The 26,662-nt window shown below is 37.7% G+C and overlaps 1 protein-coding gene across 7 annotated transcripts in view; it reads right to left on the minus strand.

The window, feature by feature from the left end:
* LOC126336369 (calcium-activated potassium channel slowpoke) overlaps positions 1–26,662 on the minus strand; it is a 1,528,406-nt gene that overhangs the window by 69,177 nt on the left and 1,432,567 nt on the right. For 5 of the 7 annotated variants that reach the window (XM_049999994.1, XM_050000004.1, XM_049999988.1 and 2 more), the window contains 3 exons: positions 24,501–24,684; positions 3,217–3,312; positions 2,868–3,004 (listed from right to left, as the gene is read on the minus strand). In XM_049999994.1, coding sequence (XP_049855951.1) covers positions 2,868–3,004; positions 3,217–3,312; positions 24,501–24,684 — 417 coding nt within the window. Of the gene's footprint in view, positions 1–2,867; positions 3,005–3,216; positions 3,313–7,160; positions 7,215–24,500; positions 24,685–26,662 lie in introns of all 7 variants that reach the window. The other 2 variants (XM_050000012.1, XM_049999979.1) reach the window with 1 other exon arrangement.

Below are 26,662 nucleotides of genomic sequence, written 5' to 3' on the forward strand. Positions count from 1 at the left end.
GAACTATTCTTGGAAAAGGAGACAATGTAATTACAGTAGAAAGTGGAAGCAACAGTTTGGACCATAAGCTCAATTATACGATTGATAACGAAGTCAAGCATATCACTGAAAATGCTTGTCACACCAATGTGAATATTGTATAACTCTTCCAGTGGTATGGTAAACACTGTATGAACCATTCTGTGGAATGTGCTATTGTAGAGCTAGGAGAACTTCTTACAAAAGAGAGGCATTCACACATGGATGTGACCAATGCATTGTGTCTTAATCTTATCAGTTAAAATGTCCTATTGACTATTAATTGAAATTAATATTTTTAGTGTTTATCATAATACTAAAAAATATTCTTATCTGTGTTACTAAATCACTAAAAAAGTTACCCGGATGCAGTTCTAGGACGCCTATCTAACAGCTTCCAGAAACAACAAAAAATTGATTTTCAGTTTTTATATAATTACTGACCAAATTTAAAATTTTCAAAAGTTGTCATTAAGATTTGACACAGCATGTCAGGTATTAAACTTAGAGAATGTGTATATGTCTTGACGTTGTACAACTCATGGTGTGCAAATTATCCAGACTACAGCTCATGCTGAGTTTGAAAACAAAAGCAATTAGTGATGTCCAATAAGCTTTATGTATAATTTCAAACATTTTTGAAACTTTTTATCACTGACAACCTACAAAAAATAATGAAAGGAAAAAAGTTTAGTGTTTACTACATTTTTACTATCCATGCAGTAAAACTTTAGCATCAGGCAGGGCATTTTAATTTATTACTTCTTTGTAGCCACATACACTACTGAATGTACCTGTAGAAACACATCACAGTATGACACACAGTTCAGGAGATGTGACATCTAGTTTAGGAGATGTAACATCACAAACAAGGGGGAATTTTCTTTTGAACTGGTAGGTATTCATAATCTCTTACATAAAGTCAGATGAGAGCTTGTTGAATACTTATGCACTCAGAAATGTGCAAAAAGAATTTTGTAATGCCTATAACACAGTTATATTTCCTGCTTTAGAGCATAGTCAAAAGGATTTAATGCCGGATGAAGCAGTATCAACATTAATATTAAAAACTGACACCTTTTATTAAATTAGCAGCTTTTCTGCATTTAAGTAATAGGACATCAGTTTACTAATGTATGTGTAAATGCTTGAATCAATGTTCATAGTTTTATTTTAATTACAGCTGAAGTGGTTGTCACTGGAAATTATCTGCAAGTAAAGATTTCTATCCTTTGTTGTAGAAACTGTAACAATATGACACAGTACAAAAAATAATCAGGTAACATGTTTACCAGGTGAGAAAATGCACAGTGAGATCAGACTATCTTAATGAGCGAACCACATCAATGGATTTAAAAGTAAGTGGCCACTGGTAAACACACGAAAATATCACTTTATACAAGAGCTATACAGAGAGTAACTTATGTTTTGCCACTGCATGGTGAAAGATGGTGCTAGCATCCCTACCTTGATGTCAGAATGTCTACTGACTTATTACATACAAGGTTGTGATTGTTCACAGGCCACGTTGCCCCTGCTTCACTCGTTGCTGGCAGAGCATGTCGCCTCTGCTTCATTCATTGTGAATGTTTAAAATGTGCACTGCAATAGAAAATCCCTTCAAGCTGTGAAGTGTTATCAGTTATTAGGTTCTTGTTTGTCAGAAACCTGAGATCAATTGAAATTTATTGGGAACTCTGTAAGTGTATGGAAACAATGTAATGAGTGAAACTGGAGTGATACAATGGTGCATCATGTTTAATAATGACTGAACTAACATTCATGAGGAAGTATGAAGTCAGCAGACAAGCATGTTGGACTGGTGGAGAAAATAGACAAAAAGATTTGCAAAACAGGTGTTTCACAATTGTGGGTCTCTCAGTGAAGATTTCTCAAATTTCATGAACTTTGTTGTTGAGTGTTGTGATGCAAGATCTTATGCCACTTGAGAATCAAAGCTCTTGTCAGAAGACCACATAAAGCATTGCACAGTTGCTGCTTTGAAATTTCTTGAGGCTTACAATGAACATGGTGAAGCACTTCTACATTGCGATGTAATAGGAGACAAGTCTTGGACACATTTCATGATTTGTGAGACAAAACAACAGTGTATGGAGTGGAATCACATGAGTTCTACCAGAAAACTAAGGAACTGTTTGCAAACACTGTCATCAAGAAAGATCAAGGCAGCTGTTTTTTAGGGACAGAGAGAGCATGCTTATGATGGATTTCCTAGAATGTGGTCAAATAATAAATAATGATAGGGCAGAATTTTACAGTAATTAAGAAGACTGAAACAGAAAAAGCATTGAGGAAAGCTGCATTCCATGGTTTTCCCTCTAATGCAATGCATGACCCAACACAGCAGTTAGAACTTAATGGAACTTGGATGGTCTCGCATGGGAGCATTATGGTCATCCATTGCACAGTTCAGGTCTTGCTCTGAGCAATTTTCACTTGTTTCCACATGCAAAGGTCTGCACTTGCAACACAGTGCTTTGGCGATGATGAGGAAGTGCATGGATGTATCCATTCCTAGTTGAAGTATCAGATGGCAATATTTTATGACAACGGAATTAACAAGCTGGTGTACTAATAAGATAAGTGTTTTAATTTATATGGAGTTATGTATGTTATAAAAATGTATCCTTTCATCTTTTTTAAAATTTTTATTTAATTAAGTAAGTTACTCTCTGGTTAACTCTTGAATAACATACAAGTCATCTAGAGAGTGGCAATTTTCTGCTAGCAAAACGTTTTGGTTTAATTCATCCATAAATTCTCAAATTATGCTTGCCAGACCTTAACATAAAGAACACTAGATGGCTAAATATCAGACTGGTACTTACAGTAGACATAAGAGAGTCAAGGACGCTAACAGCAAATGCAGTACCACAGGCAAAAGGCTGTGTAAGATAAAGCTCTGTGTCAGGATCGTCATCATCATCTTGGTCCAGGAACTGCACATTGCTGTCATTTACTAGCTCTGAAAAAATGTAACAGGTGAAACAGTTCATTCCACACTACAATACAACACATCATGATATTCTACAAATTCCTCTGGATGAAAGTATTAGTTATATTCCTATATCAATTAAAAAGTTATTTGTATTCTTTTTTAATGATAACATTATGTCTTCAAGAATAGAATACACAGCCCACAATATAATTTCATATCATACTGAGTACTGCAGGTACCTGTTATCATAGGCACATTGGCTCCGTAGACCGACCCTCTCCTTTGAAGAACAATAGGACTACCTACAGGCGTGAGATTGTCTTGCTCACTTGCTGCTGCAAAGTAAAGAAGTACATGTCAAACATTGAAGCAAAGCAGAAAAAACAACAATTTTTATTCGAGAAAACAGTTTGTGGTTTCACTTTGACTCATTCATTAAAAAGGGGTTGATGGAAAGACAGAGAAACTGCTAACCTATGAAAATTATAGTTTTATATTTGGGGGTCTTAAGAATAGTATACATAGATGTACCTACACTGAAGAGCCAAAGAAATTGGTACACCTGCCTAATATCATGTAGGGCCCAAGCGAGCACACAGAAGTGCCACAACACGACGTTGCATGGACTTGACTAATCCCTGAAGAGACGCTGGATGGAATTGACACCATGGATCCTGCAGGGCTGTCCATAAATGCATAAGAGTATGAGGGGGTGGAGATCTCTTCTGAGCAGCACGTTGCAAGGCATCCAAGATATGGTCAATAATGTTCATATCTGGGGAGTTTGGTGGCCAGTGGAAGTGTTTAAGCTCAGAAGAGTTTTCTTGGATCCTCTCTGTAGCAGTCCCAGATGTGTGGGGTGTTGCATTGTCATGATGGAATTGCCTAAGTCTGGCGACATACACAATGGACATGAACAGATGCAGGTGATCAGACAGGTGGCTTACATACATTCACCTGTCAGAGAGTCATATATAGACATATCAGGTGTCCCTTATTATTCCAATTACACACATCACTACAAAGTCTCCACCAGCGTGAGCAGCACCCACTGACATGCAGGGTCCATGGATTCATGGGATTGTTTCCATACCTGTACACATCCATTCAACACAATTTGAAATGAGATTCGTCTGACCAGGCAACATGTTTCCAGTCATCAACAGTCCAATGTCAGTGTTGAGGCCGAGACAAGGTGCAGTCATCAAGGGTACATGAGTGGGCCTGTGGCTCCAAAAGCCCATAGTGGTGATGTTTTGTCGAATGGTTCACATGATGATGCTTGTTGATGGCCCGGCATTGAAATCTGCAGGAATATGTGGAAGGGTTGCACTTCTGTGACAGAAGATCTTGAACAATTCTCTTCAGTCATCATTGGTCCCATTCTTGCAGGATGTTTTTCCAGCTGCAGTGATGTCAGAGATTTGATGTTTTACTGGATTCCTGATTTTCTTGATACACTCATGAAATGGCTGTAAGGGAAAATTCCCACTTCATCACTACCTTGGAGATGCTGTGTCCCATCACTCATGTGCTGACTATAAACCATGTTCAGACTCATTTAAATCTTGATGACCTGCCAAAGCAACAGCAATAACTGATCTAACAATAATACCAGACACTTGTTGTCTTATATACGTGTTGCCGACTGCAGTGCTGTATTCTGCCTGTTAACATATCTCTGTATTTTGACTATGCACACCTATACCAATTTCTCTGGGGTTTCAGTGTAAATACTGAAGAAGCAGAGGAAAATTATCTCTAAAGTAAAAAGCATTTTTATAACTGCTAGGTAGAAACTGGTAAATTTACAAATTAAAAATGTATATGTGACTACATTTTCACTGTTCTGATCTATATTAGTTGAGGTCTTCAATTGGATCTTAAGTGTACGTACACACACACACACACACACACACACACACACACACACACACACACACACACAGAGAGAGAGAGAGAGAGAGAGAGAGAGAGAGAGAGAGAGAGAGAGAGAGAGAATTTTGATAAATGGCCACAAACTGCATGAAAAAGATATAGCAGAGGGGATAAGGAGTAAAAACGTTCATATGGACTCAGGGGTATTCTACAACCATGCGAAGGTGGAGATGGAAGATCTTTTGACCGTGACCCTGATATCAGCACCAGGCACGTGGACCACCAGCATGAGGTAAGCCAGGCAAGCATGTGGAATATTCTCCATCTATATCACTAAAAATGCATGCAAACCTTATTACCTATTGACTTGCCACTGTGGCAACTGTTTTGTCACTGGTTGATTGCACAGGCCACCATTAATGGCAAAATCATCAGCCATCACAAAACTCACTTTTGGGCTAAGAAGAATCCCCTTAGTCTGTTGGCAGCAAACCACCAGCACCAGTTCAGCTTCATTGTGTGGATGGAAATTATTGGCGAGTATCTCTTTGAACCAGTTATCCTTCTGCAAAACCTCACAGTCAAGGCGTATTTGCAATTGGTGTGGGTGACCCAGACCCCCTGGTGGGACTACATGCCTTTAGTGGTAAGGATGACGTGGCTACTACATGAGGGTGCTCCTGCTAACTGCCCTCTCAAGTGTGCTGCTAAAACACTAGCACAGACAGAAAATTCTCATTTGCCTGCTGTCTTCTCATGTGTGCTTTTAATCACTGAAATGAAATAAAATGATAATATGGGAAAGCCAATCTGGGGTTCTTTGACCATCTAGTGCACCTTTATTTGACACCACTTCAGTATCTTGTGCATTGATGATAATGAGGAAAGCCCAACTCCCAGTCCCTGAACGGATAAAATCCCCAACTTGGACCGGAATCACAGCCAGTTGCATGCACTGAGTATTCAGCTATGGAGGTGGACTTTGATCATTGAAACCTACACTGACAAACATCTTTTATCTCCACCTTCAAATAAGTGTACCTCGCACAATTTCAGTTTGTCATCATTTAGCAATATCACTCTGTATATAAGTCCTAATTTGGAATCTCCTATCATGTTATCATCTCAACAACAAATTTTATGGCAACCCCTGTATTACCTCAACTTTGAACTAATCCACTTTTCCAAATTCTGGCAGCTTACATCTTAACATTAGCAATTTTAATTAAAATTTATTACAACAAAGTTAAATTCTGGGTCTCTCAAAATAAAACTTATTCATGTGAATACAATGAAGAAAGGAGAGCTACAATCAATTCTGATAATGATTACTAAGAAAGAAATATCAAAAACATGGTCATGGGAGAAATTTTTGAAACAAGAACTCAAAACAAGACTAGTAGACTCTTCTTCATCAATGCATGCAGCATTGCAAATAAATATGCAGTTGTGGAGGGATTTATCAAATTGTGAAGATTTGTGATCTGCTAGGTGAACAAAAATGCAGATGTGGAGAACTAACAATTATGTCATTTGCGTAATGATTAACAGATGTTTTTAGTCATTCTATTCACTAAAAAACTGCATTGTTTCAGATATTTATGTCTGTAAGTAGCATACTTTTGTTAAGTGAAATTGTTGCCACAGGGGTCCTATTATCCCATTATATATAATATTATTTTTCAGGAATGAAGCTAAAAGAGGCTATTAAAATCACTTCATATTTTAATATTTATAAAAAAGCATTCCACTTGCAATGAATTACTTTGCATCAATTGAGTACGTACAACATAAATATCCCAAAATTATTACAGAAACTGAAACAAGTTGAAAATTTGACAAACATTAAGGAAAAATCATCATTTGCATGACAATTTATGTTGTTGATCTGTTATGTAACAGAGTGTGGTTACAAAGAGGTCTCATTCTTGTAAGCCATGGAAGAGAAATGGTTTTCTGAAACATCAATGCGCGTGTTCTTCAATAAAGAGAGAGGCAAGATAAGAATGTGGTTTGTGGCATGCACTTAGTGATCTTTATCTTGTCTTTTTGGAATGTGTACCATCAACAAAAAACGAAACTTATTACAGATTAAATTAAAACAAGGAAATTAAGTCACACAAATAAATATTAATTAAATTAATAGGCAAAAAATCATTTTAAAATATTTAATTTAAATTTGTTTGTAAATAATTTCTAAATAGAAACAGAGAATCATTGAACAGAAATGACAAAGGGGAATAACTATGAACAGATATGACAGTGGAAAAATCATGTCTTTAGTCTTTTTCCAACTCCAACATACCACACAATGTTGAAACCAGTGATGCAGTCTGCATTTTCTTTTGCATGAATGGGGCTGAAACATTGAAAAGCAAAATTGTCATGCACCTTTTGCCTTACGTCTCAACAGAAAAATGCAGAAACAAAAAGAAAAGAAGGAAAAAAATATCACTCAAATAATAACTGTTTTGCATTTCACTGGTACTGCTTCAAAATATGTTAAGACCAAATAAACTGCTGCAAAGTGTAATCTGCAGATAGATGCTTCCAAAGATCCAAATATCAAGTCAATGAAAATAACAAGTGACAGTACTGAATGACATCTGTAAGCACGCACATGATTGTAGAGGTAACTTAAAAGTAACTAGTACTTTCGGAGTTAATTATCTCAACACTAAATTGTGTTAGTTGAAGATTCTAAATTTAGTTGGAGTGGGAATGCAGTTAAAATAGAAGAGTACAGAAATAATGTCAGAAGTATTTACAGGAGGAAATTAAAGTAGTTAAGAAAGATAAATTGCAAATGCAGCTAAGGGCAAGACTGATTAAATGCACATCCGATAAGTTAGAGATTTGCTAAAAAGTCACAAACTTTATAGATACATCTACTACTCACAAAATCATTAGTTCTTGAAATATTGGATATTGCTATAATGTTAACAATCAGCTGGAACACTAGAGATATGGGTTCTGTTCAGAAGGGGAAGAAAACAGTAACTGGTTGTTAAAAAACACAATAATACTGCTGTAATTATAGGCATCATGAATAAAAAAAATAAAAAATTAAAAACCATTAGACATGCTGACAGCCTACATTTTACGACAGAAATGCATACTTGGGTTTGTGCCACTAGTTCATAGTCTTTTTCCCACATTAGCTGTGGCATTTTTGTGACAGATGCATCTATTTTTTTGCTGTAAAACGAACAAATAGAAAAAAAGGGAAAGAGGGAATGAAAGAACAGGAGACTGTATGAATCTTAGCACTGTAACACAGAGTCAGGCAAGTGAAATATGAGACTTAATTTTAACAAGGGAAACTCCCCATTGCTCCCCTCTCAGATTTAGTGGTAAGATGGCTCAGTGGATAGCCCATCAAAAACTGGACACAGATCAAACATGAAAAGAGGAACAAGGTGTACTGAACTATGAAAAAAGAAGCAAAATAGAAACAGTGAACAGTGCCAGCTTAACAAGTTTAATAATGAAGAAATATAGAATGCTGCAGTGACGTGATTAAGTGGTCACGATGTTGGACTGTAAAATGGGTGAGCCATATTCAAAACTGCCTTGTGCCATTTACTTTATTTTTTTTCACAAAACTATGAACTGTCCATTCCGTCATTCAAATTTTCATTCTCTTTCTGTAGGCTTGGTATCTGTCATACTATACAATAATTATATAATACAAATCATGTAGTAAGAATATGTTTCTATCACTAATAAACTATATGAACAGTGAGAGCAGGCAAGATTGTTAATGTGAAAAATTCCAAGTAGAGCCATAGTTTGCCATATACAGGCTGTTTCAAAAATGACCGGTATATTTGAAACGGCAATAAAAACTAAATGAGCAGCGATAGAAATACACCGTTTGTTGCAATATGCTTGGGACAACAGTACATTTTCAGGCGGACAAACTTTCGAAATTACAGTAGTTACAATTTTCAACAACAGATGGCGCTGCAAGTGATGTGAAAGATATAGAAGACAACGCAGTCTGTGGGTGCGCCATTCTGTACGTCGTCTTTCTGCTGTAAGCGTGTGCTGTTCACAACGTGCAAGTGTGCTGTGGACAACATGGTTTATTCCTTAGAACAGAAGATTTTTCTGGTGTTGGAATTCCACCGCCTAGAACACAGTGTTGTTGCAACAAGATGAAGTTTTCAACGGAGGTTTAATTTAACCAAAGGACTGAAAAGCGAAACAATAAAGGATCTGTTTGAAAAATTTCAACGGACTGGGAACGTGACGGATGAACGTGCTGGAAAGGTAGGGCGACCGCGTACGGCAACCACAGAGGGCAATGCGCAGCTGGTGCAGCAGGTGATCCAACAGCGGTCTCGGGTTTCCGTTCGCCGTCGCCGTGTTGCAGCTGCGGTCCAAATGACGCCAACGTCCACGTATCGTCTCATGTGCCAGAGTTTACACCTTTATCCATACAAAATTCAAATGCGGCAACCCCTCAGCACCACTACCATTGTTGCACGAGAGACATTCGCTAACGATATAGTGCACAGGATTGATGACGGCGATATGCATGTGGGCAGCATTTGGTTTACTGACGAAGCTTATTTTTACGTGGACGGCTTCATCAATAAACAGAACTGGCGCATATGGGGAGCCCAAAAGCCCCATGTTGCAGTCCCATCGTCCCTGCATCCTCAAAAAGTACTGGTCTGGGCCGTCATTTCTTCCAAAGGAATCATTGACCCATTTTTCAGATCAGAAACGATTACTGCATCACGCTATCTGGACATTCTTCGTGAATTTGTGGCGGTACAAGCTGCCTTAGACGACACTGCGAACACCTCGTGGTTTATGCAAGATGGTGCCCGGCCACATCGCACGGCCAACGTCTTTAATTTCCTGAATGAATATTTTGATGATCGTGTGATTGCTTTGGGCTATCCGAAACATACAGGAGGCGGCGTGGACTGGCCTCCCTATTCGCCAGACATGAACCCCTGTGACTTCTTTCTGTGGGGACACTTGAAAGACCAGGTGTACCGCCAGAATCCAGAAACAATTGAACAGCTGAAGAAGTACATCTCATCTGCATGTGAAACCATTCCGCCAGACACGTTGTCAAAGGTTTCGGGGTAATTTCATTCAGAGACTACGCCATATTATTGCTACGCATGGTGGATATGTGGAAAATATCGTACTATAGAGTTTTCCAGACCGCAGCGCCATCTGTTGTTGACAATTGTAACTACTGTAATTTCGAAAGTTTGTCTGCCTGAAAATGTACTGTTGTCCCAAGCATATTGCAACAAACGGTGTATTTCTATCACTGCTCGTTTAGTTTGTATTGGCGTTTCAAATATAACGGTCATTTTTGAAACACCCTGTATGTTCAATTGTAGGTCCTCTTATAACTGGCTGGGTAATACAGTTCAAAGATCACAGAAGCTTGAATCTATGTATAGCTTGATTTAAATTCCAAGCATCTCCATTCGGAACATGTTCTGTGAATACCACAGTGTTCAAACCAGTCTTCATATTGGGAACAGCTATACTTATAGATGAACAACTGCAGAAGATAGAAGCCTGGCAGACACTCCCCACTTTGGCCAGCACTGTGGAACACTAGCCATTATTACTAGGAGAAATTTGGCCCTGGCATTCCAGCCCAGAACTGCACAGTTGTGTACACAGTTACTTGGATGTTCAGCATCATATTCTGTTCTGTGGGCAACATGTGTTTGTGACTGTGGCCATCTATACATTTCTTTCTACCAGCTACACAAATTCCAGAAAGCACAGTAGCCACCACTGACCGTAGCCATCATCCAGGAACACTGCAATCTGATGTTGACCACTACAGGGTGCCTCACTCAATACACTTCAATTATTTCTTTTGGTCTTGCCATTGCAACCTGCTACTAGACCACCACAAGACCACAGGATGTGATGCTGCTCATTCAGGTTTCCCGAGGATCTGGATTTATTGCTTCCACTGGAGGGACTGAATCAAGTACAAGCAGTCATGTCTTCTCCTTTCAATATCCCTCCTTACTGCTGTGCTGTCCCAGGCAGATATCAACACTGATTTATACACACATCCAGACATTCAGATAGACTGCAGCTGGCCATCACATTCTTTGACAGTATCCCAACACCCATCAGAAAGAGTCACAAATGCGGGCATCCGTATCAAATTCCAATGGTTATATTGCAGATTTAGCAGAGATGGCGACTGCCAGATACAGGGGCACCATTTCCCAGGAGCAATAAACATGGAATTGTGTTCTGTGCAGCAGAGATTGCCAACATGCTTCAAATGTTTATAAATGTAAAATTGTGCACTTCACAAAATTATCCAAAACTGTTGGATATTATGACTACAATATCAATACATCCCATTTGTAATCAGTCAATCCAAGTAATTACCTGGGAGTAACAATTTTAAGTCACATGAAATGAAATGATAATAAATGCTCAATTGTAGGTAAGGCATATGGCAAATTCGAGTGCACTGGTAGGAATGTGAGGAAAATGTAGTCAGTTTACAAAGGATATTGCTTACAAAATAATTGTGTACCCATCCCAGAGTGTTTTGCAAGTGTGTGGGACGATTATAAAAATACAAACATCAAGGTTACTGAATGTATACAAAGCAGTACAGTACAAATGGTCACAGATTTGTAGAGTCACACATAAGAATCACTGAAATACTGAAAAACTTGAATTGGCAGCTGCTTCAAGATAGATGTCAACTATCCCACTAGCATAAGTTTCAAGAACCAATATTAAATGTGGAATCTAGGAATATATGAAAGTTCCTATCATATCAATCCAATAGGGAACATGAAGAGAAAATCAGACTAATTACAGTGACCACTGAGGTATTTCAACAATCATCCTTCCCATGATCCATATGAATACAAAACATATGTGATTCTGTTTGTTGTTTCCATAAAGCATTTGGCTGTTTTCTAAAAACTGCAACAAGCTGTAAAATAATGTTGTATTTGTAAAATTATTGCTCAGAATTTCCTAGAATGGAGATGATGCAATGGCTATAGTTGCTGGGCATGGACAGGAAGTTCTAGCATAATTTATAAACGATGGTGAGACATTTGTTTTATGATGAATTAATTTTCAAGTTGGAAAAAAAAATCATAATAATTACATAATCTCGATTCACAGAATATTTACTTACAATTAAATAATTTCTCTTTAGTCCAAGAATTTATCTTCAGTCGAAAAAGAGTGTTTTCTGTTATTTGCACTTTATCTCTACAAATTGAATATATGAGGAGTAATGAAGTACTATCAAGCTAGGATGTAGGGAACTATGCTGCACATTTCAATTTGAGTATGTACATATGAACTTGGAACAGGGTTTTAAAGCACAGTCTGGTGTATTTACGGGAGGATATGACTAGAGTATGTTCACACAACTATAAGGGTACAAAAATGACAAAGGATATGCATGCAATATAGAATAAATTATATACTGATATTAGTAGTGAGGTAAGAGCCTAATGCTCAGTGAGGTTTCTAAAATAAAAGATCATACTGATTGACAAAATGAAACTACATTGTAATTTTATAAAACATTATGAAATAATAGTATAACTCAGATTACATATAACAACCATGACAGTGAGAAGTGTTACATAAAACTTTAAACATTTAAAAAAGCTGTACAGCCATAAATGAAATACTAGCTGCTGCTTACAAATGATAATTTTTATGGGACATGATTAAGTACATACAAATTATATTTGTAGCAACTCACAAACCAAAATAATATTAAAACTGAAAATAATAGAAATAAAGTTGATATTTAGGACTGGGACTGTTTGAAGCAATTGTTTACTCTCATGTTTAACTACAATAACTAAAAGTGGAAAAATAACTCAATTGTTTTTACAGATAATGATAGGTAATAACAAACATCAATTCTTCTTTGACTTCTTAGAATAATTACGCTGTAGCTTAACAGAGATTATTGGCTCTTTTACTTCCACATCCTAAAGAAGACAGAAGGAATATTAGAGTTTAACACCCTGTACACAACAAGGCTATTAGAGGGGCAGCCGAAAATGATATAAGGCAAGGATGGGAAGGAAATCAGCCATTTCATTTTCAAGGAAACCATCCTGGACTCTGCCTCTACCAGTTTCAAGACAAGACCAGAAATTTAAATCTGTATGCTTGAACATATATCTAAATACTAATCATCCAGAATACACATCAAGAGCTTTAATTACCATTCCATGATAGCTGGTCAACTAAGAATCTTGATGCAAACCCTAATCCTATAATACCTAAGGGGATTAAAGATTTTAAACTGCAATTTTTTAAGGAGAACGACCATGAAATCACAGGATACATTGATGTTGGCTGGGCTCGGGGCACTGGAAATAGGAAATCAATCATTGGTTTCTTGTTTATGTCACAAGGTACAGTAATCTAATGGGACAGCAGAAAACAACCAACAATGTTGCTGCAAACCAAGCAGCTCGGTCTGATGTTTTATTACACCTCATAAGATATGATTTTACTGAATGATAATCTTCCAAAAACATTTACTTCATGTTAGTGTAATATAATGTTGGAAGTTAAAAATCAATGCCTCAACTAAAAAATTCACCTTTAGTTTCATTGCTATAGACACTTTTTATATACACACATCAAAAAATGTATTGTATCAGCTCGGTTCCCAGAGTTCCAGAAACTGAACAGAAAATTGGAATAGAGATCAACATAAACATCATTTCTGCCCTTTTTATTGCTCATGAAAACCACACATTGCATGTTTTACCACCATACAGTGACACCTTCAGAGGTGGTGGTCCAGATTGCTGTACACACTAGTACCTCTAATACTCAGTAGCACATCTCTTGCATTGATGCATGCCTGTATTCATCATGGCATAGTATCTACAAGTTCATCAAGGCATTGTTGGTCCAGATTGCCACACTCCTCAATGGCAATTTGGTGTAGATCCCTCAGAGTGGTTGGTGGGTCACGTCGTCCATAAACAGCCCTTTTCAATCTATCCCATGCATGTTTGATAGTGTTCATGTCTGGAGAACATGCTGGCCACCCTAGTTGAGTGATGTCATTTTCCTGAAGGAAGTCATTCACAAGATGTGTACGATAAGGGCTCAAATTGTCGTCCATGAAGACAAATACCTTGCCAATATGCTGCCGATATGATTGCACTATCGGTCGGAGGATGACATTCATGTATTGCACAGCCATTAAGGTGCCTTCCATGACCACCAGCGGTGTACGTTGGCCCCACATAATGCCACCCCAAAAATAGTAGAGAACCTCCACCTTGCTGCACTTGCTGGACAGTGTGTCTAAGGCATCCAGGAACCTCCACATTGCTGCACTTGCTGGACAGTGTGTCTAAGGCATTCAGCCTGACCGGGTTGCCTCCAAACATGTCTCCAATGACTGTCTGTCTGGAGGCACATACGACACTCATCAGTGAAGAGAACGTGACGCCAATCCTGAGTGGTTCGCTAGACATGTTGTTGGGTATAGAGATCAACATAAACATCATTTCTGCCCTTTTTATTGCGTATGGTGTTGTGGTTGCAAAGATGGACCTCACCATGGATGTTGGGAGTGAAGTTGCACATCATGCAGCCTATTGTGCTCAGTTTGGGTCAAAACACGACGTCCTGTGGCTGCACAAAAAGCATTATTAAACATGGTGGCATTGCTGTCAGGGTTCCTCGGAGACATAATCCATAGGTAGTAGTCATCCACTGCAGTAGTAGCCCTTGGGCGGCCTTAGCGAGGCATGTCATCAACAGTTCCTTTCTGTCCGGATCTCCTTCATGTCTGAACAACATTGCTTTGGTTCACTCTGAGACACCTGGACACTTCCCTCATTGAGAGTCTTTCCTGGCGCAAAGTAACAATGTGAGCGCAATCGAACCACAGTAGGCATGGTTGAACTACATACAACGTGTGCCGTGTACCTCCTTCCTAGTGGAATGACTGGAAATGATTGGCGGTAGGACCCCCTCCATCTAATAGGGTGAGTTTAGTGACATCTCAGAACAGTCAAAGGGATTGTGTCCGTGATACAATATCCAAAGTCAATGTCTATCTTCATGAGTTCTGTGAACTGGGGTGATGCAAAACTTTTTTTGATGTGGGTATGTTATTTTGCTTTATTATTCAGTTTCAGACTATAACCATGTTTTCATTTAGAATTCGAATAATAACAGGTTATGGTGCCCAGTTATGTAGTTAGCCAATATTACCTAAAAACAGTAATTTATTTGTGGAGGAGAGGGGAGGAGGGTGGTGTGGGAGAACTATTGAGTCTCGATTACATCAAGGAAGTTCAGTTCAAGACACAAATACAGAACACTGAAATCATGAGTTCCATCAATTTTAACTGGTTGCCATTAATCAAAAAAACTAAAAGGAAGAGAAAGCTACAACACATGGCAATTTGCAATGAAAACTTATTTGCAACATGAACAATTGTGGCAGCACACAATGGGCAACATTAAAGGTGAAGTTACGAGACTTGTATGGCAGGGGCCAAACTAATCTTATTAGTTGACCCTGTATTTATGTGCATCCATAGAACATGTCTACTGTGAAACAAGCATGAGATAAATTAAAACAAATTTATGAGGACTGAAGAGAACACTTAACTACAAGGCTGTTGAACTGTTCATGCGTGGAAGAATATGTGTTGAGAATAATTTCCATGTCAAACAAATTAAATGATCTTAACTTCAAAGTGCAAGAATTTTATTATCTGGGTTATCTAATGAGTACAAACCACTGATAATGTGTTTACAAAATTCCAAGATGCTGACAACAGAAGAGTCCACTAAAAACAAACTACTACAGGAAGTAAAGGATGATGCATGCAGCAATTCAAGTTTCAGTGATACAGCTCTTTAACTAGATAAAAATGAAAACTACAATAACCCATATTACAGTCCCAGAGTACCAACATGTTACAACTGCAAAAAATATGGACACACAGTGAAGAACTGTCACGTAGAAACAAAGCAAGTGGAACATATGCCATGGAAGAAACAAGTTATAAGACATTCTTAACATCATTAGTGTCAGTTGAAGCCATATGCAAAGACTAGCACGGAGATTCTGGTACATCTGCACATATGTAAAAGCAACCATGTGATTTGAATTTTACTATGCCAGTGTTCAGTTCACAAGTGGTCATAGCTAACAACAAAAATTTATCTAACAAAAGGGACACATTGCATGCCTATTGAGAGCACTAGGAGGCAGAGAGATGACAAACATTAGGGAGATAGATGTACCTCAGTAGGGAGATAGATGTACCTCAGTCGAGTACAAATTTACTTTCTGTAAGGAAATTAGTGGAACAGGGCTACTCAATCTTCTCTGATGATAGATGCTGTCACATTCATGATGCAGAGAAGAAATTGATAGCAACAGCACTGTTAATCAGCAGAATGTATAAAATGGATTGACCAAGTGATCACAGTGTTGAAACAACGTGTGCATCCTTGTCTAATGATGCAATTTTATAACACAGAACATTAGAACACCTACAATCAGATCTTCTGGAAGAATCATGGAAATGTTTGGCTAATGGCATCAGATACAAAGGAGCTCCCAACACGCCATGCATTTTGTGCCTAGAAGTTAAGCAAATTTTATTTTTCTTCTCACATCCCACTTCTAGAGCTAAGAGGATTTTGGAGTTATAACAATTTTATTTCATATACTCAGTAATTGTCACCCTGTAAATGATGACTTCCAATACCCAACTAGAAGTGATGCTTCTCAGTACTTAATCCTTGTAGTCCAAATTTTTGTGTTAAATGATGGTGTCTGGTTCTTGGCAGTGGCTTTGTTATCATATCTGCAAGCATTCTGTTTGTTGAAGTTTTGCCCACTGTGATTTCTTCTGAATAAATTTTTTCCATGATTAAATGATGCACGGTGTCAATGTGTGTAATGCAACGTTTGTATTCACTAGTCTTTGACAGATTGGTTGTACCTTTGTTATCACAAAACAGTTTAATCAGCCCCTCTTTTGGGAAAGGGGATATTTCTATTTGAAGCTATTGCAGCCAAAGTGCATCCTGACAGGCAGTTTTTAATGAAACACACTCTACTTCTGTCTTCAAGAGAGCTACTGTTGGTTGTTTTCTGCTGTCCCATTGTGTGTTCCAAAGCAAAACACATCAATTAGGGGAGCTAAATATTTTATAACTCTGAGTGAAGATTTTTCCAGAAAAATTTTTTGTACATTGTCAGTATCAAACACCAAGTGCCTAAAATTATTTGCATTTTTAAGAAATTGATAGATAATCACACAGGTGAAAGACTGTGTCTTATAAGATAATGGAAAGGAATACAAATTGAAAGGTTGACAAAATTCTTTAGGGGACAAAGGAGTCAAACATCAAATGACAGATTTCCACACTCCAGAACAAAAAGTGTAACAGAGAGATATAATGGAATGATTTTGGAGAAGGCAAGCTGTATTTCATTTACCTACACTGAAGTTTATCTTATTAACGGATCACCAACCAAATCTTTCATTAACAATACATTGCCACAGGAAGCTTTCTCAGGGAAGAAACCAGACTTTTGATGTCTGATATTATTCAGCAGTAAGGCATATGTTAACATACCAAAATGGGACAAGAAATATGTTCAGTGCATACTTGTTGGATACTGTGAATCAGCAAGGCATACCAGTTTTTTTGTCCTGTTCAACAAAGAATTGTAAATGCTAGAGATGTAATCTTTAAAGAAGAAACATTCAAAAGAGTAATGATAATTCAGAAACATCTGGTCATTTGCAGTAACTGGACCAAACAAAATATTTATTACATTCACAGATAAGGAGGAGAACACTAAGGCAGAAGATGATTCAAGAGATGCCGAGCTGGGTAATACCATTTCAGAAGAAACTGGCTCAGTTGAAATAAAAGAAGATTCTGAGCCATCTTCCTATATACTAAGATCAAAGAAGATGAATGATTACAAATCCTATTGTACTAAAGTTTCACAAGGATCAGAACCATCAACTTTACTAGAAGTGTCGCAATTTAAGGACTCTTAGAAATAGCTTTATGTAATTCAAGTAGATTTAAAAGCCCATGCAGGAAATCAAACTTGGGAGTCATAACTCTTGCATCCAAGTGAAACAGCTAAAGATGCCAAGTTGGTCTTTAAGATAAAAGAGAGGCAAACAAGGACAAATAATTCCCCATAAACCTCGTATGGTAGTTAGCGATGTCCTCAAGGGAGAGGTTTGGATTGTGAACAAACATACACACCAGTGGTATGATACAATTCACTGAGATATTTATTTAGTCTAGCTGCTAAATATGATTTGGACATTGGTCATTGTGATATAGTGTTATGTTTTTTGCAAGGTGACTTGAAAGAAGAAATTTATGTTAAAATTCCCATGAGTGACCACATGACAAAAAACAGTGGAAGATGAATGGATTAAAAGACTTATGAAAGCTGTCTATGGACTGAAACAGGGAAGCCTCTGTTGGATCATCAAACTCGACAAATCTCTACTAAGTAGGTCCACAGCTGACACCCGAGTTTACCACAAAAATCAAAGAACTGTTATATTTATAGTAGAAGTTTAAATAGATGACATGATTCTTTGTAACAATTTGCAACAAAAAATTACATTAAAGACAAACTTAACAAACTCTTAAAACTAAAGGACTTTGGAGATATGTCCAAATGTCTACGAAAGCATGTAACAGGAGACTGAAGGCGTGGCCTTTTATGGATGAGCCAGACTCATTATATAAATCAGATTGTGCAAAAATATAACATGGAATATTACTGTCTGGTATCCACACAAACAATCTTTATAATGCAGAAAAGGCTATTAAAGATAATGAAGTAAGAAAATTCTAGATCAGCATAGCCAATTTTCAAAAACTTGAAAATTTTACCAGCACCTGATTTTTACATAATGGAAACAGTCTTGCTTAACAGCAACATGCACCACTTCACAACAATTTGAACATTCATCTGCTGCCACAGAGAATAGGTAGGTGTCTACATGGTATCAGGAACATAGGCACTCAGCTGTACAATAAACTTCCTATGACCATAAAAAATAGTGAAGGGCTCTAATTCAGGAAAAAGTAAAGTGCTGACGAGTGCTGAAGCGCAAATTTACACTAGCTCTCCAAAATTCCTTCCCAAAAAAATAAGAACACAAGCTCACTACTTGACAAAAACACATTAAATTTATTTTTGCCTATTCTTAGTCTTGTTTTATAAACTGAAGTAAATAACACTCCAAGTCAGTTCTGTTAGGACTGTACAGAAATAAGCCTATGTGTCTGTACTTACTGTAGTTTCTTAATTCCCATCACACACTGGAAGCCCATAAATATTACAGTTACTTTATGTTCTATGCATCCCCACATAAGCGTAAACTGTCCCTATGTGCATTTAGCTTTATGTCAGTTTTTAACTCAATCATACATGTAAACTGTCCCCTATGTGTGTTTAGTTTTTTGACAGTATTTAATGTCATCATACACGTAGCCTTTTTTATTTGAAAATATTTAACTTTAATACTGTTTGTACTATGTCTCATAAAAAATGAAACAATCGTCACACGCAGTTATGGCAAATCATGTCCTATATATTTGTACATTGTACAGCATAAGATGCCAGGGGCAATAAATAAATAAATAAATAAATAAAAATAAACAGATAACAATCAAGTATTAATTCATGAAATGAGCCCACAGATGGAGAGTGAAAAAGCTGGCATGAAGAATGTCCTGTACAGATGAGCCTTATGTACGCAAAACTATGTACTTGACCATATATAGTATATACAATGGTAGTGGTGAGTTGTTTAATAATAATTGAGGAGTGCTCTTGGTTTAAAAATAAATGAGGAGTACCCCACTGGCAAACTGTAAAAAAATCCTAATCCTATAATATGTAAAGGAGATTAAATATTTCAGACTGCAATTTTCTAAGGATAAGGACCACGAAATCACAAGATACACAAATGCTGACTGGACTGGGCGTACTGGAGATAGAAAATCAATCATTAGTTTCTTGTTTATGTCACAAGATACAGCAATCTCATGGAACAGAAGAAAACAACCAACAGTAGCTCTCTCGAAGACAGAAGCAGAGTGCGTGGCATTAAAAACTGCCTGTCAGGATGCACTTTGGCTACAATAGCTGCAAATAGAAATATCCCCTTTCCCAAAAGAGGGGCTGATTAAACTGTTTTGTGATAACAAAGGTACAACCAATCTGTCAAAGACTAGTGAATACAAACGTTGTATTAGACACATTGACACCGTGTATCATTTAATCATGGAAAAAATTTATTCAGAAGAAATCACAGTGGGCAAAACTTCAACAAACAGAATGCTTGCAGATATGATAACAAAGCCACTGCCAAGAACCAGACACCATCATTTAACACAAAAATTTGGACTACGAGGATTAAGTACAGAGAAGCATCACTTCTATTTGGGTATTGAAAGTCATCATTTACAGGGTGACAAATACTGAGTATATGAGATAAAATTGTTATAACTTCTGAAACAGTTTGCATTAGGATGTTGAAACTGCATGGTTGGTTGTGGGGCATGATGAGAATTCGTATGGTTTGGTTTAGTGAAAAAGCCCAATTTCATATGGGTGGGCTTGTCAATAAGCAAAATTGGGGCATTTAGGGGCCCGAGAATCCACATTTCTACATCTACATCTACATACATACTCTGCAATCCACCATACAGTGTGTGGCGGAGGGTACCTCGTACCACAACTAGCATCTTCTCTCCCTGTTCCACTCAGAATGAGGGAAAAATGACTGCCTATTTGCCTCTGTACGAGCCCTAATCTCTCTTATCTTATCTTATCTTTGTGGTCTTTCCACGAAATGTAAGTTGGTGGTAGTAAAATTGTACTGCAGTCAGCCTAAAATGCCGGTTCTCTAAATTTACTCAGTAGTGGTTCACAAAAAGAATGCCTCCTTTCCCCTAGAGACTTCCACCCGAGTTCCTGAAGCATTTCTGTAACACTCGTGTGATGATCAGACCTACCAGTAACAAATCTAGCAGCCCGCCTCTGAATTGCTTCTATGTCCTCCCTAAATCTGACCTGATAGGGATCCCAAACAATCGAGCAGTGCTCAAGAATAGTTCGTATTAGTGTTTTATAAGCGGTCTCCTTTACAGATGAACTACAACTTCCCAAAATTCTACCAATGAACTGAAGACAACTATCTGCCTTCCCCACAACTGCCATTACGTGCTTGTCCCACTTCATATCGCTCTGCAATGTTACGCCCAAATATTTAATCGACATGACTGTGTAAAGCACTACACTACTAATGGAGTATTGAAGCATTACAGGAATCATTTTCCTATTCATCTGCAGTATTCAAACATTACAGGATTCTTTTTCCTATTCATCTGCATTAATTTACATTTATATATTAAAAACAAAGATTCCAAGACTTACCAAGCGGGAAAGCGCCGGCAGACAGGCACAATGAACAAAACACACAAACACACACACAGAATTACTAGCTTTCGCAACCGATGGTTGCTTCTTCAGGAAGGAGAGGGAAAGACGAAAGGATGTGGGTTTTAAGGGAGAGGGTAAGGAGTCATTCCAATCCCGGGAGCGGAAAGACTTCCCTTAGGGGGAAAAAAAGGACAGGTGCACACACACACACACACACACACACACACACACACACACACACACACACACACACATATCCATCCCTTTGCCTTTAAATATGTCTGCTTGTGTCTGTGTATGTACTTTTTTCCAGTCGCTCGGGACTTTATGTTGGGCAAGAGATTCACAATAAATGCAAGCTAAGTAAGGAGCCAATGCAATAGAGTACTCTCTGTAAAACCAAATTGAAATCCCATCAGGACCTGGCAATTTATGTATTTTCAACCCATTCAGCTACTTCACAACCTCAGGGATGTCTATCACTACGTCCTCCGTACGGGAATATACGAGACTCAAACGGCGGTATGTTTGTACGATCCTCCTACGTGAAAGATTTCTCAAATGCTAAATTTAAAATTTCAGCGTTTGTTTTGCTGTCTTCCATTGCCAGGCCAGACTGATCAGCGAGTGACTGGATGGACGCCTTCGACCCACTTACAGATTTTATGTAATACCAGATTTTCCTTGGGTTTTCAGCAAGATCTTTTGTTAAGGTATGACAGTGGTAGTGGTTGAATGCTTCGCGCATCGCTCTTTTTACAGCACTACAAATCTCTACTTACTTCGGCCTGTCCTCATTCTCCCGATCTTTCTTGTACCGTGAGTGCAACTGCCTTTGCTTCCTGAGCATTTTCTGAATTGCGCTGTAAAACCACGGTGGGTCTTTTCCATCCGTAACCCACTTTTTTGACACATACTTGTCCAACGCGTGATTTACAATGTGTTTAAAATTTGCCCATAATTCTTTCACATCCATCATACTGGATAAAGAAGTCTCTTCACCCTCATTGGGTGACTGTGATGTGCAATGACCAGTCACGGAATAATTGGTGTGATATTTCTTGATGGAATTATGATTACTGGACGGTATGTGAAGGTTTTGGAAGACGATTTCATCCCCATTATCCAAAATGACCCTGATTTAAGCAGAATGAGGTTTATCCAAGGCAGAGCTTGATTCCATCAAAGCAGGAAAATTTTTGATGTCTTGGAGAAGCACTTTGGGGACTGCATTCTGGCTCTGTAGTACCCAGACGCCACTGGCATGGGCCTCGATTGACTGCCATATTCTCCAGATCTGAACACATTTGGATCCTTTTCGTGGGTCTATATTAAAGACAAGGTGTACAGCAATAACCCCAAAACCATAGATGAGCTGCAAACAGCCATTCAGGAGGTAATCGAGAGCATCAATGTTCCGACACTTCAGTGCATCTTGTAGAATTTTGATGTTCGTCTGGGCCACAACATCATCAATGATGGCAGGCTTATCAAACATGCCATAACCTATATCAAAAGATCGGTATGACATTTACGTATTGAATAAAGTGTGTACACACCATAGTTTGTAACTAATTTATGTTGTTTTTTCTCCTTTTTTTCATATAGATCAATCATTGTCATCCTGTAGAATCAATGCCTCTAATGGCATATTCATCTGTGGATTCTTTTTATGTACATTATTTGATTAATTCAGGTATGCCACTGATCACATTAATATTCATTCTTTGTAGAAATAAATTTTATTATTCAGTTTCAAACTATAATTGCATTTTCATTTAGAGCTCAAATAACAATATATAATAATGTATCAGAATTTTTATGATCATACAAGAAATGCAAGTACTTGGTCTCTATACAATCATCGTTCACCTATACTTATTCTCTGTCATCTAGTAACATCAGTAATGCAACGATGACCAAAACTGCTTACAACATTCTATTGTATACATTTTTCTATTGTAAATGCAGAAAAGAAAATTGAGACAGAAATTTGCTTAACCCCACATTCTCTTTTATATACATTATTTTTTCTGTCTACGTCAAGAGAGCTGTTCAAATCCTTGTGTAACCATACTAGTTAAGATATAGTGTGGTTTCTGTAACTATGTTAGAAGTGGGCTGAAATGGTTCTATGCCTTGCACAACTGAGACTTTCAATCCTCTTGGAAATAATCAGTCAGAGTTTTGAATCTAAACTGTTCAGATGTCTTAATGATTGAAAATGGAAGAGTAGACTCCTTCTAATCTCTGACTCTGAATGTGGTTTCAGAAACAATATACCATACAACTAAAACAAAGATTAAGATTGCACAATATTTCAGTTCTCCATTTAAATGAGATATGCATAACATGAGTACTTTAAATAGTTCTATAAACAAAACCGATGAAGCTGACACTTAACCAACATTATGATGTGCATGCATTGTGTGCTGCACTTTGACTGGGTGAAGGATAGTCTGTGGTGTGGCGGTTTGTCTTCACTCACAATATTGGAAATCACTGCTTAGCTCAGTCATGTAATGTCACTGGAAGAGAGGAGGAGACAATGAGAAGGTAAACAAGAGGGGATGAAGGAGAATGAGAGGAGAAGAAAGACAGGGGGGAGAGAGGAGGTCAGGTGAGAGGAAGGTATGAGAGAGGAAGGAGACCAGAGATTGAGAACTGAGGTATATTAGCTGAGGAACAATAATCGTTACTATTTTGTGTCTCTGACAGCTGTTCAGTGATTGTACTATATAATGAATAGTGTCTGATCTCATTTCAGTTCTTATATGCCATTTGGTATTTTTTCTTGTTTGTCAACAAAATCACAGTAGTAAAAGCAAGTGATCTGTCTATGGATTTGATCAAGTATCAAGTATAAAGCTAATCTCACAGTTTTAACTACTCCAGGTACAAAATTGCATTATTCAGTCATAGGTTACACATTTGTAAATATTTCCTGTGATGACTTCAGTGACTCTGAAGTTTTTTAAGCGTCTTGGATATCACATCACAATTGAGCACAATAACAAAATAATCCAAATAGCAGAGATCACAAAGCAAAGGTTTTCACTTACTGGCATCAAGACATATCCCACTGTTGCCATATCTGTCTCATTCATAATCAGTCCAACTATTTAAACAATTTTTATTAGGATGACTTACCTTGGCTTAAGACACCAATTGTGTCGTCAAATGTCATAGCTTTAATATTTAATGATGCTAAGATGGCTTCTTTATCAGCCAATGTTGGATCATCATTACTTGGTACTTTGGCTGACAGGATGACGCACATATCACATAAGTTGACATTCACTGCACGCAGGTCTGCACGGCTCAGTGGCGAACCCTAAACACATCAAGGTTAGACATGGATACAGCACTGTAATTAGTTGATTCATGTTTGTGGATACATATATCTCTCCGAGGTGTTTTGAAAGGCACAGGATTAGATTGGATTAGATTAGATTAGATTCAATTTTTGTTCCATAGATCCAAAAAATGAGATTATTCTTGTGGGTGTGGAACAAGTCAGAAAGTATAAACTAAAAACATAAAGCATTTGAATATAATATTTACTACCCTCATCATTTGTCAGGAGATTGTCAAAACAGGTGAATACAATGTGGTAAACTGGAACAGCTAATATTTACAGAATTAACATGTTGTAAGAATGAAACATTGTTATGCACTATTAATAAATTTGTCATACACAAAATACGTAATCTATAATGTTGTGACCAAGTTCTGTCAAAAGTGAAATCCAACAGACATTTTTACTTAAGCTGGCTTAACAGTCTATGTTAAGATATTCATCTAAAGAGTAGGAGTTGCCTACCAAAAAGTCTTTCAAACTCTGTTTCTGTGGTGCTTTATCTGAAACCAAGTTTTTAATGGTTGCTGGATATTTATTGAAAAATCTGTGTTCCTGAATATTGGACCCCTTTTTGGACCAAGGTAAGTGATTTTAGGTCTTTATATACAAGGTGTACAACTTTGCTTCTGCCGTTTGCCGACAGGTGACGACAACAGTAAGTAGTGGTCGAAAGAAACAGATCGAAGATGTCAGGCAATTAGCTTGGACCTCAGTCAACATAACCTCATTCAAACATTAGTCAATTTGTGTCTGCATCATAAAGTTGTTCTTGATTGAAAACATCAGTTTACGAGCCTGATTCTTGTCATTTGTGGGTGGTGTTACTGTTTTGTTTCAATATTAAGAAAACAGCGGTTGAGTCTCATCGAATCCTCTCAAGTATGTATGGTAAGGACGCTATTAGTGAAAGAAAGTGCTGTGAGTGGTTTTAATGCTTCAAGAACAGTGCTTTTAAAATCGTAGACTGGCAAAGTGCTGGAAAAGAGAATGTTTTCGTGCTGACTGAAGACTCACGTCAAACTGAAGAAGAATTGGCATGACTAGTGGTAGAGACACAGCAAGCCATTTCAAAATGTCTCAAGGCTATGGGCATGATTCAGTAAGAAGGAACTTGGGTCTCAAGTGAGCTGGAACCAAGAGACATCGAACAGCATTTATGTGTTTGTGAACAGTTGCTTCAGAGGCAAAAACAGAAGGGCTTTCTGCATTGCATTGTGACTGGGGACAAAAAATGGCTTCATTATGATAACCCTAAATGAAAAAAATCATGGGGTTGTCCCAGCCATGCTTCCACGTCGACGGCCAAACCTAATATTCATGGCTACAAGAGGACGCTCTGCATGTGGTGGGACTAGCTTGGCATAGTGTACTATGTATGACGTGTTGAAACCAAGTTAAACAATCACAGGTTCTTTTATCAAATGCAATTAATGTGCTTGAGCAGAGTATTAAAAGACAAAAGGCAGCAATACAGCGAGAAGCACAATAAAGTGATTTTGCAGCACAACAACATTTGACCCCACATTGCAAAAGAGGCCAAAGTGCACTTGGAAACGTTGAAATGGGAAGTCGTAACCCACCTGATGTATTTTTCAGACGTTGCTCCCTCTGACTATCACATGTTTATATCAATGGTGCATGGCCTGGCTGACCAACACTTCTGATCTCATGAAGAAGTCACAAGTTGGATTGATTTGTGGATTGCTTCAAAAGATGAACAACTTTGACCATGATATATTGCTTATAAACTGTGGGTTAAAACTGAAGAAACTACAAAAAGGGGGGAATTTAAAGATATGGGACCTGGATAAACTGACAGAACCAGAGAGTTTCAGGTAGAGCATTAGGGAATGATTGACAATAATGTGGGAAAGAAATACAGTAGAAGAAGAATGGGTAGCTTTGAGAGATGAAATAGTGAAGGTAGAAGAGGATCAAGTAGGTAAAAATA

Source organism: Schistocerca gregaria, chromosome 1 (genome assembly GCF_023897955.1).
Source record: "Schistocerca gregaria isolate iqSchGreg1 chromosome 1, iqSchGreg1.2, whole genome shotgun sequence".
NCBI lineage: Eukaryota > Metazoa > Arthropoda > Insecta > Orthoptera > Acrididae > Schistocerca > Schistocerca gregaria.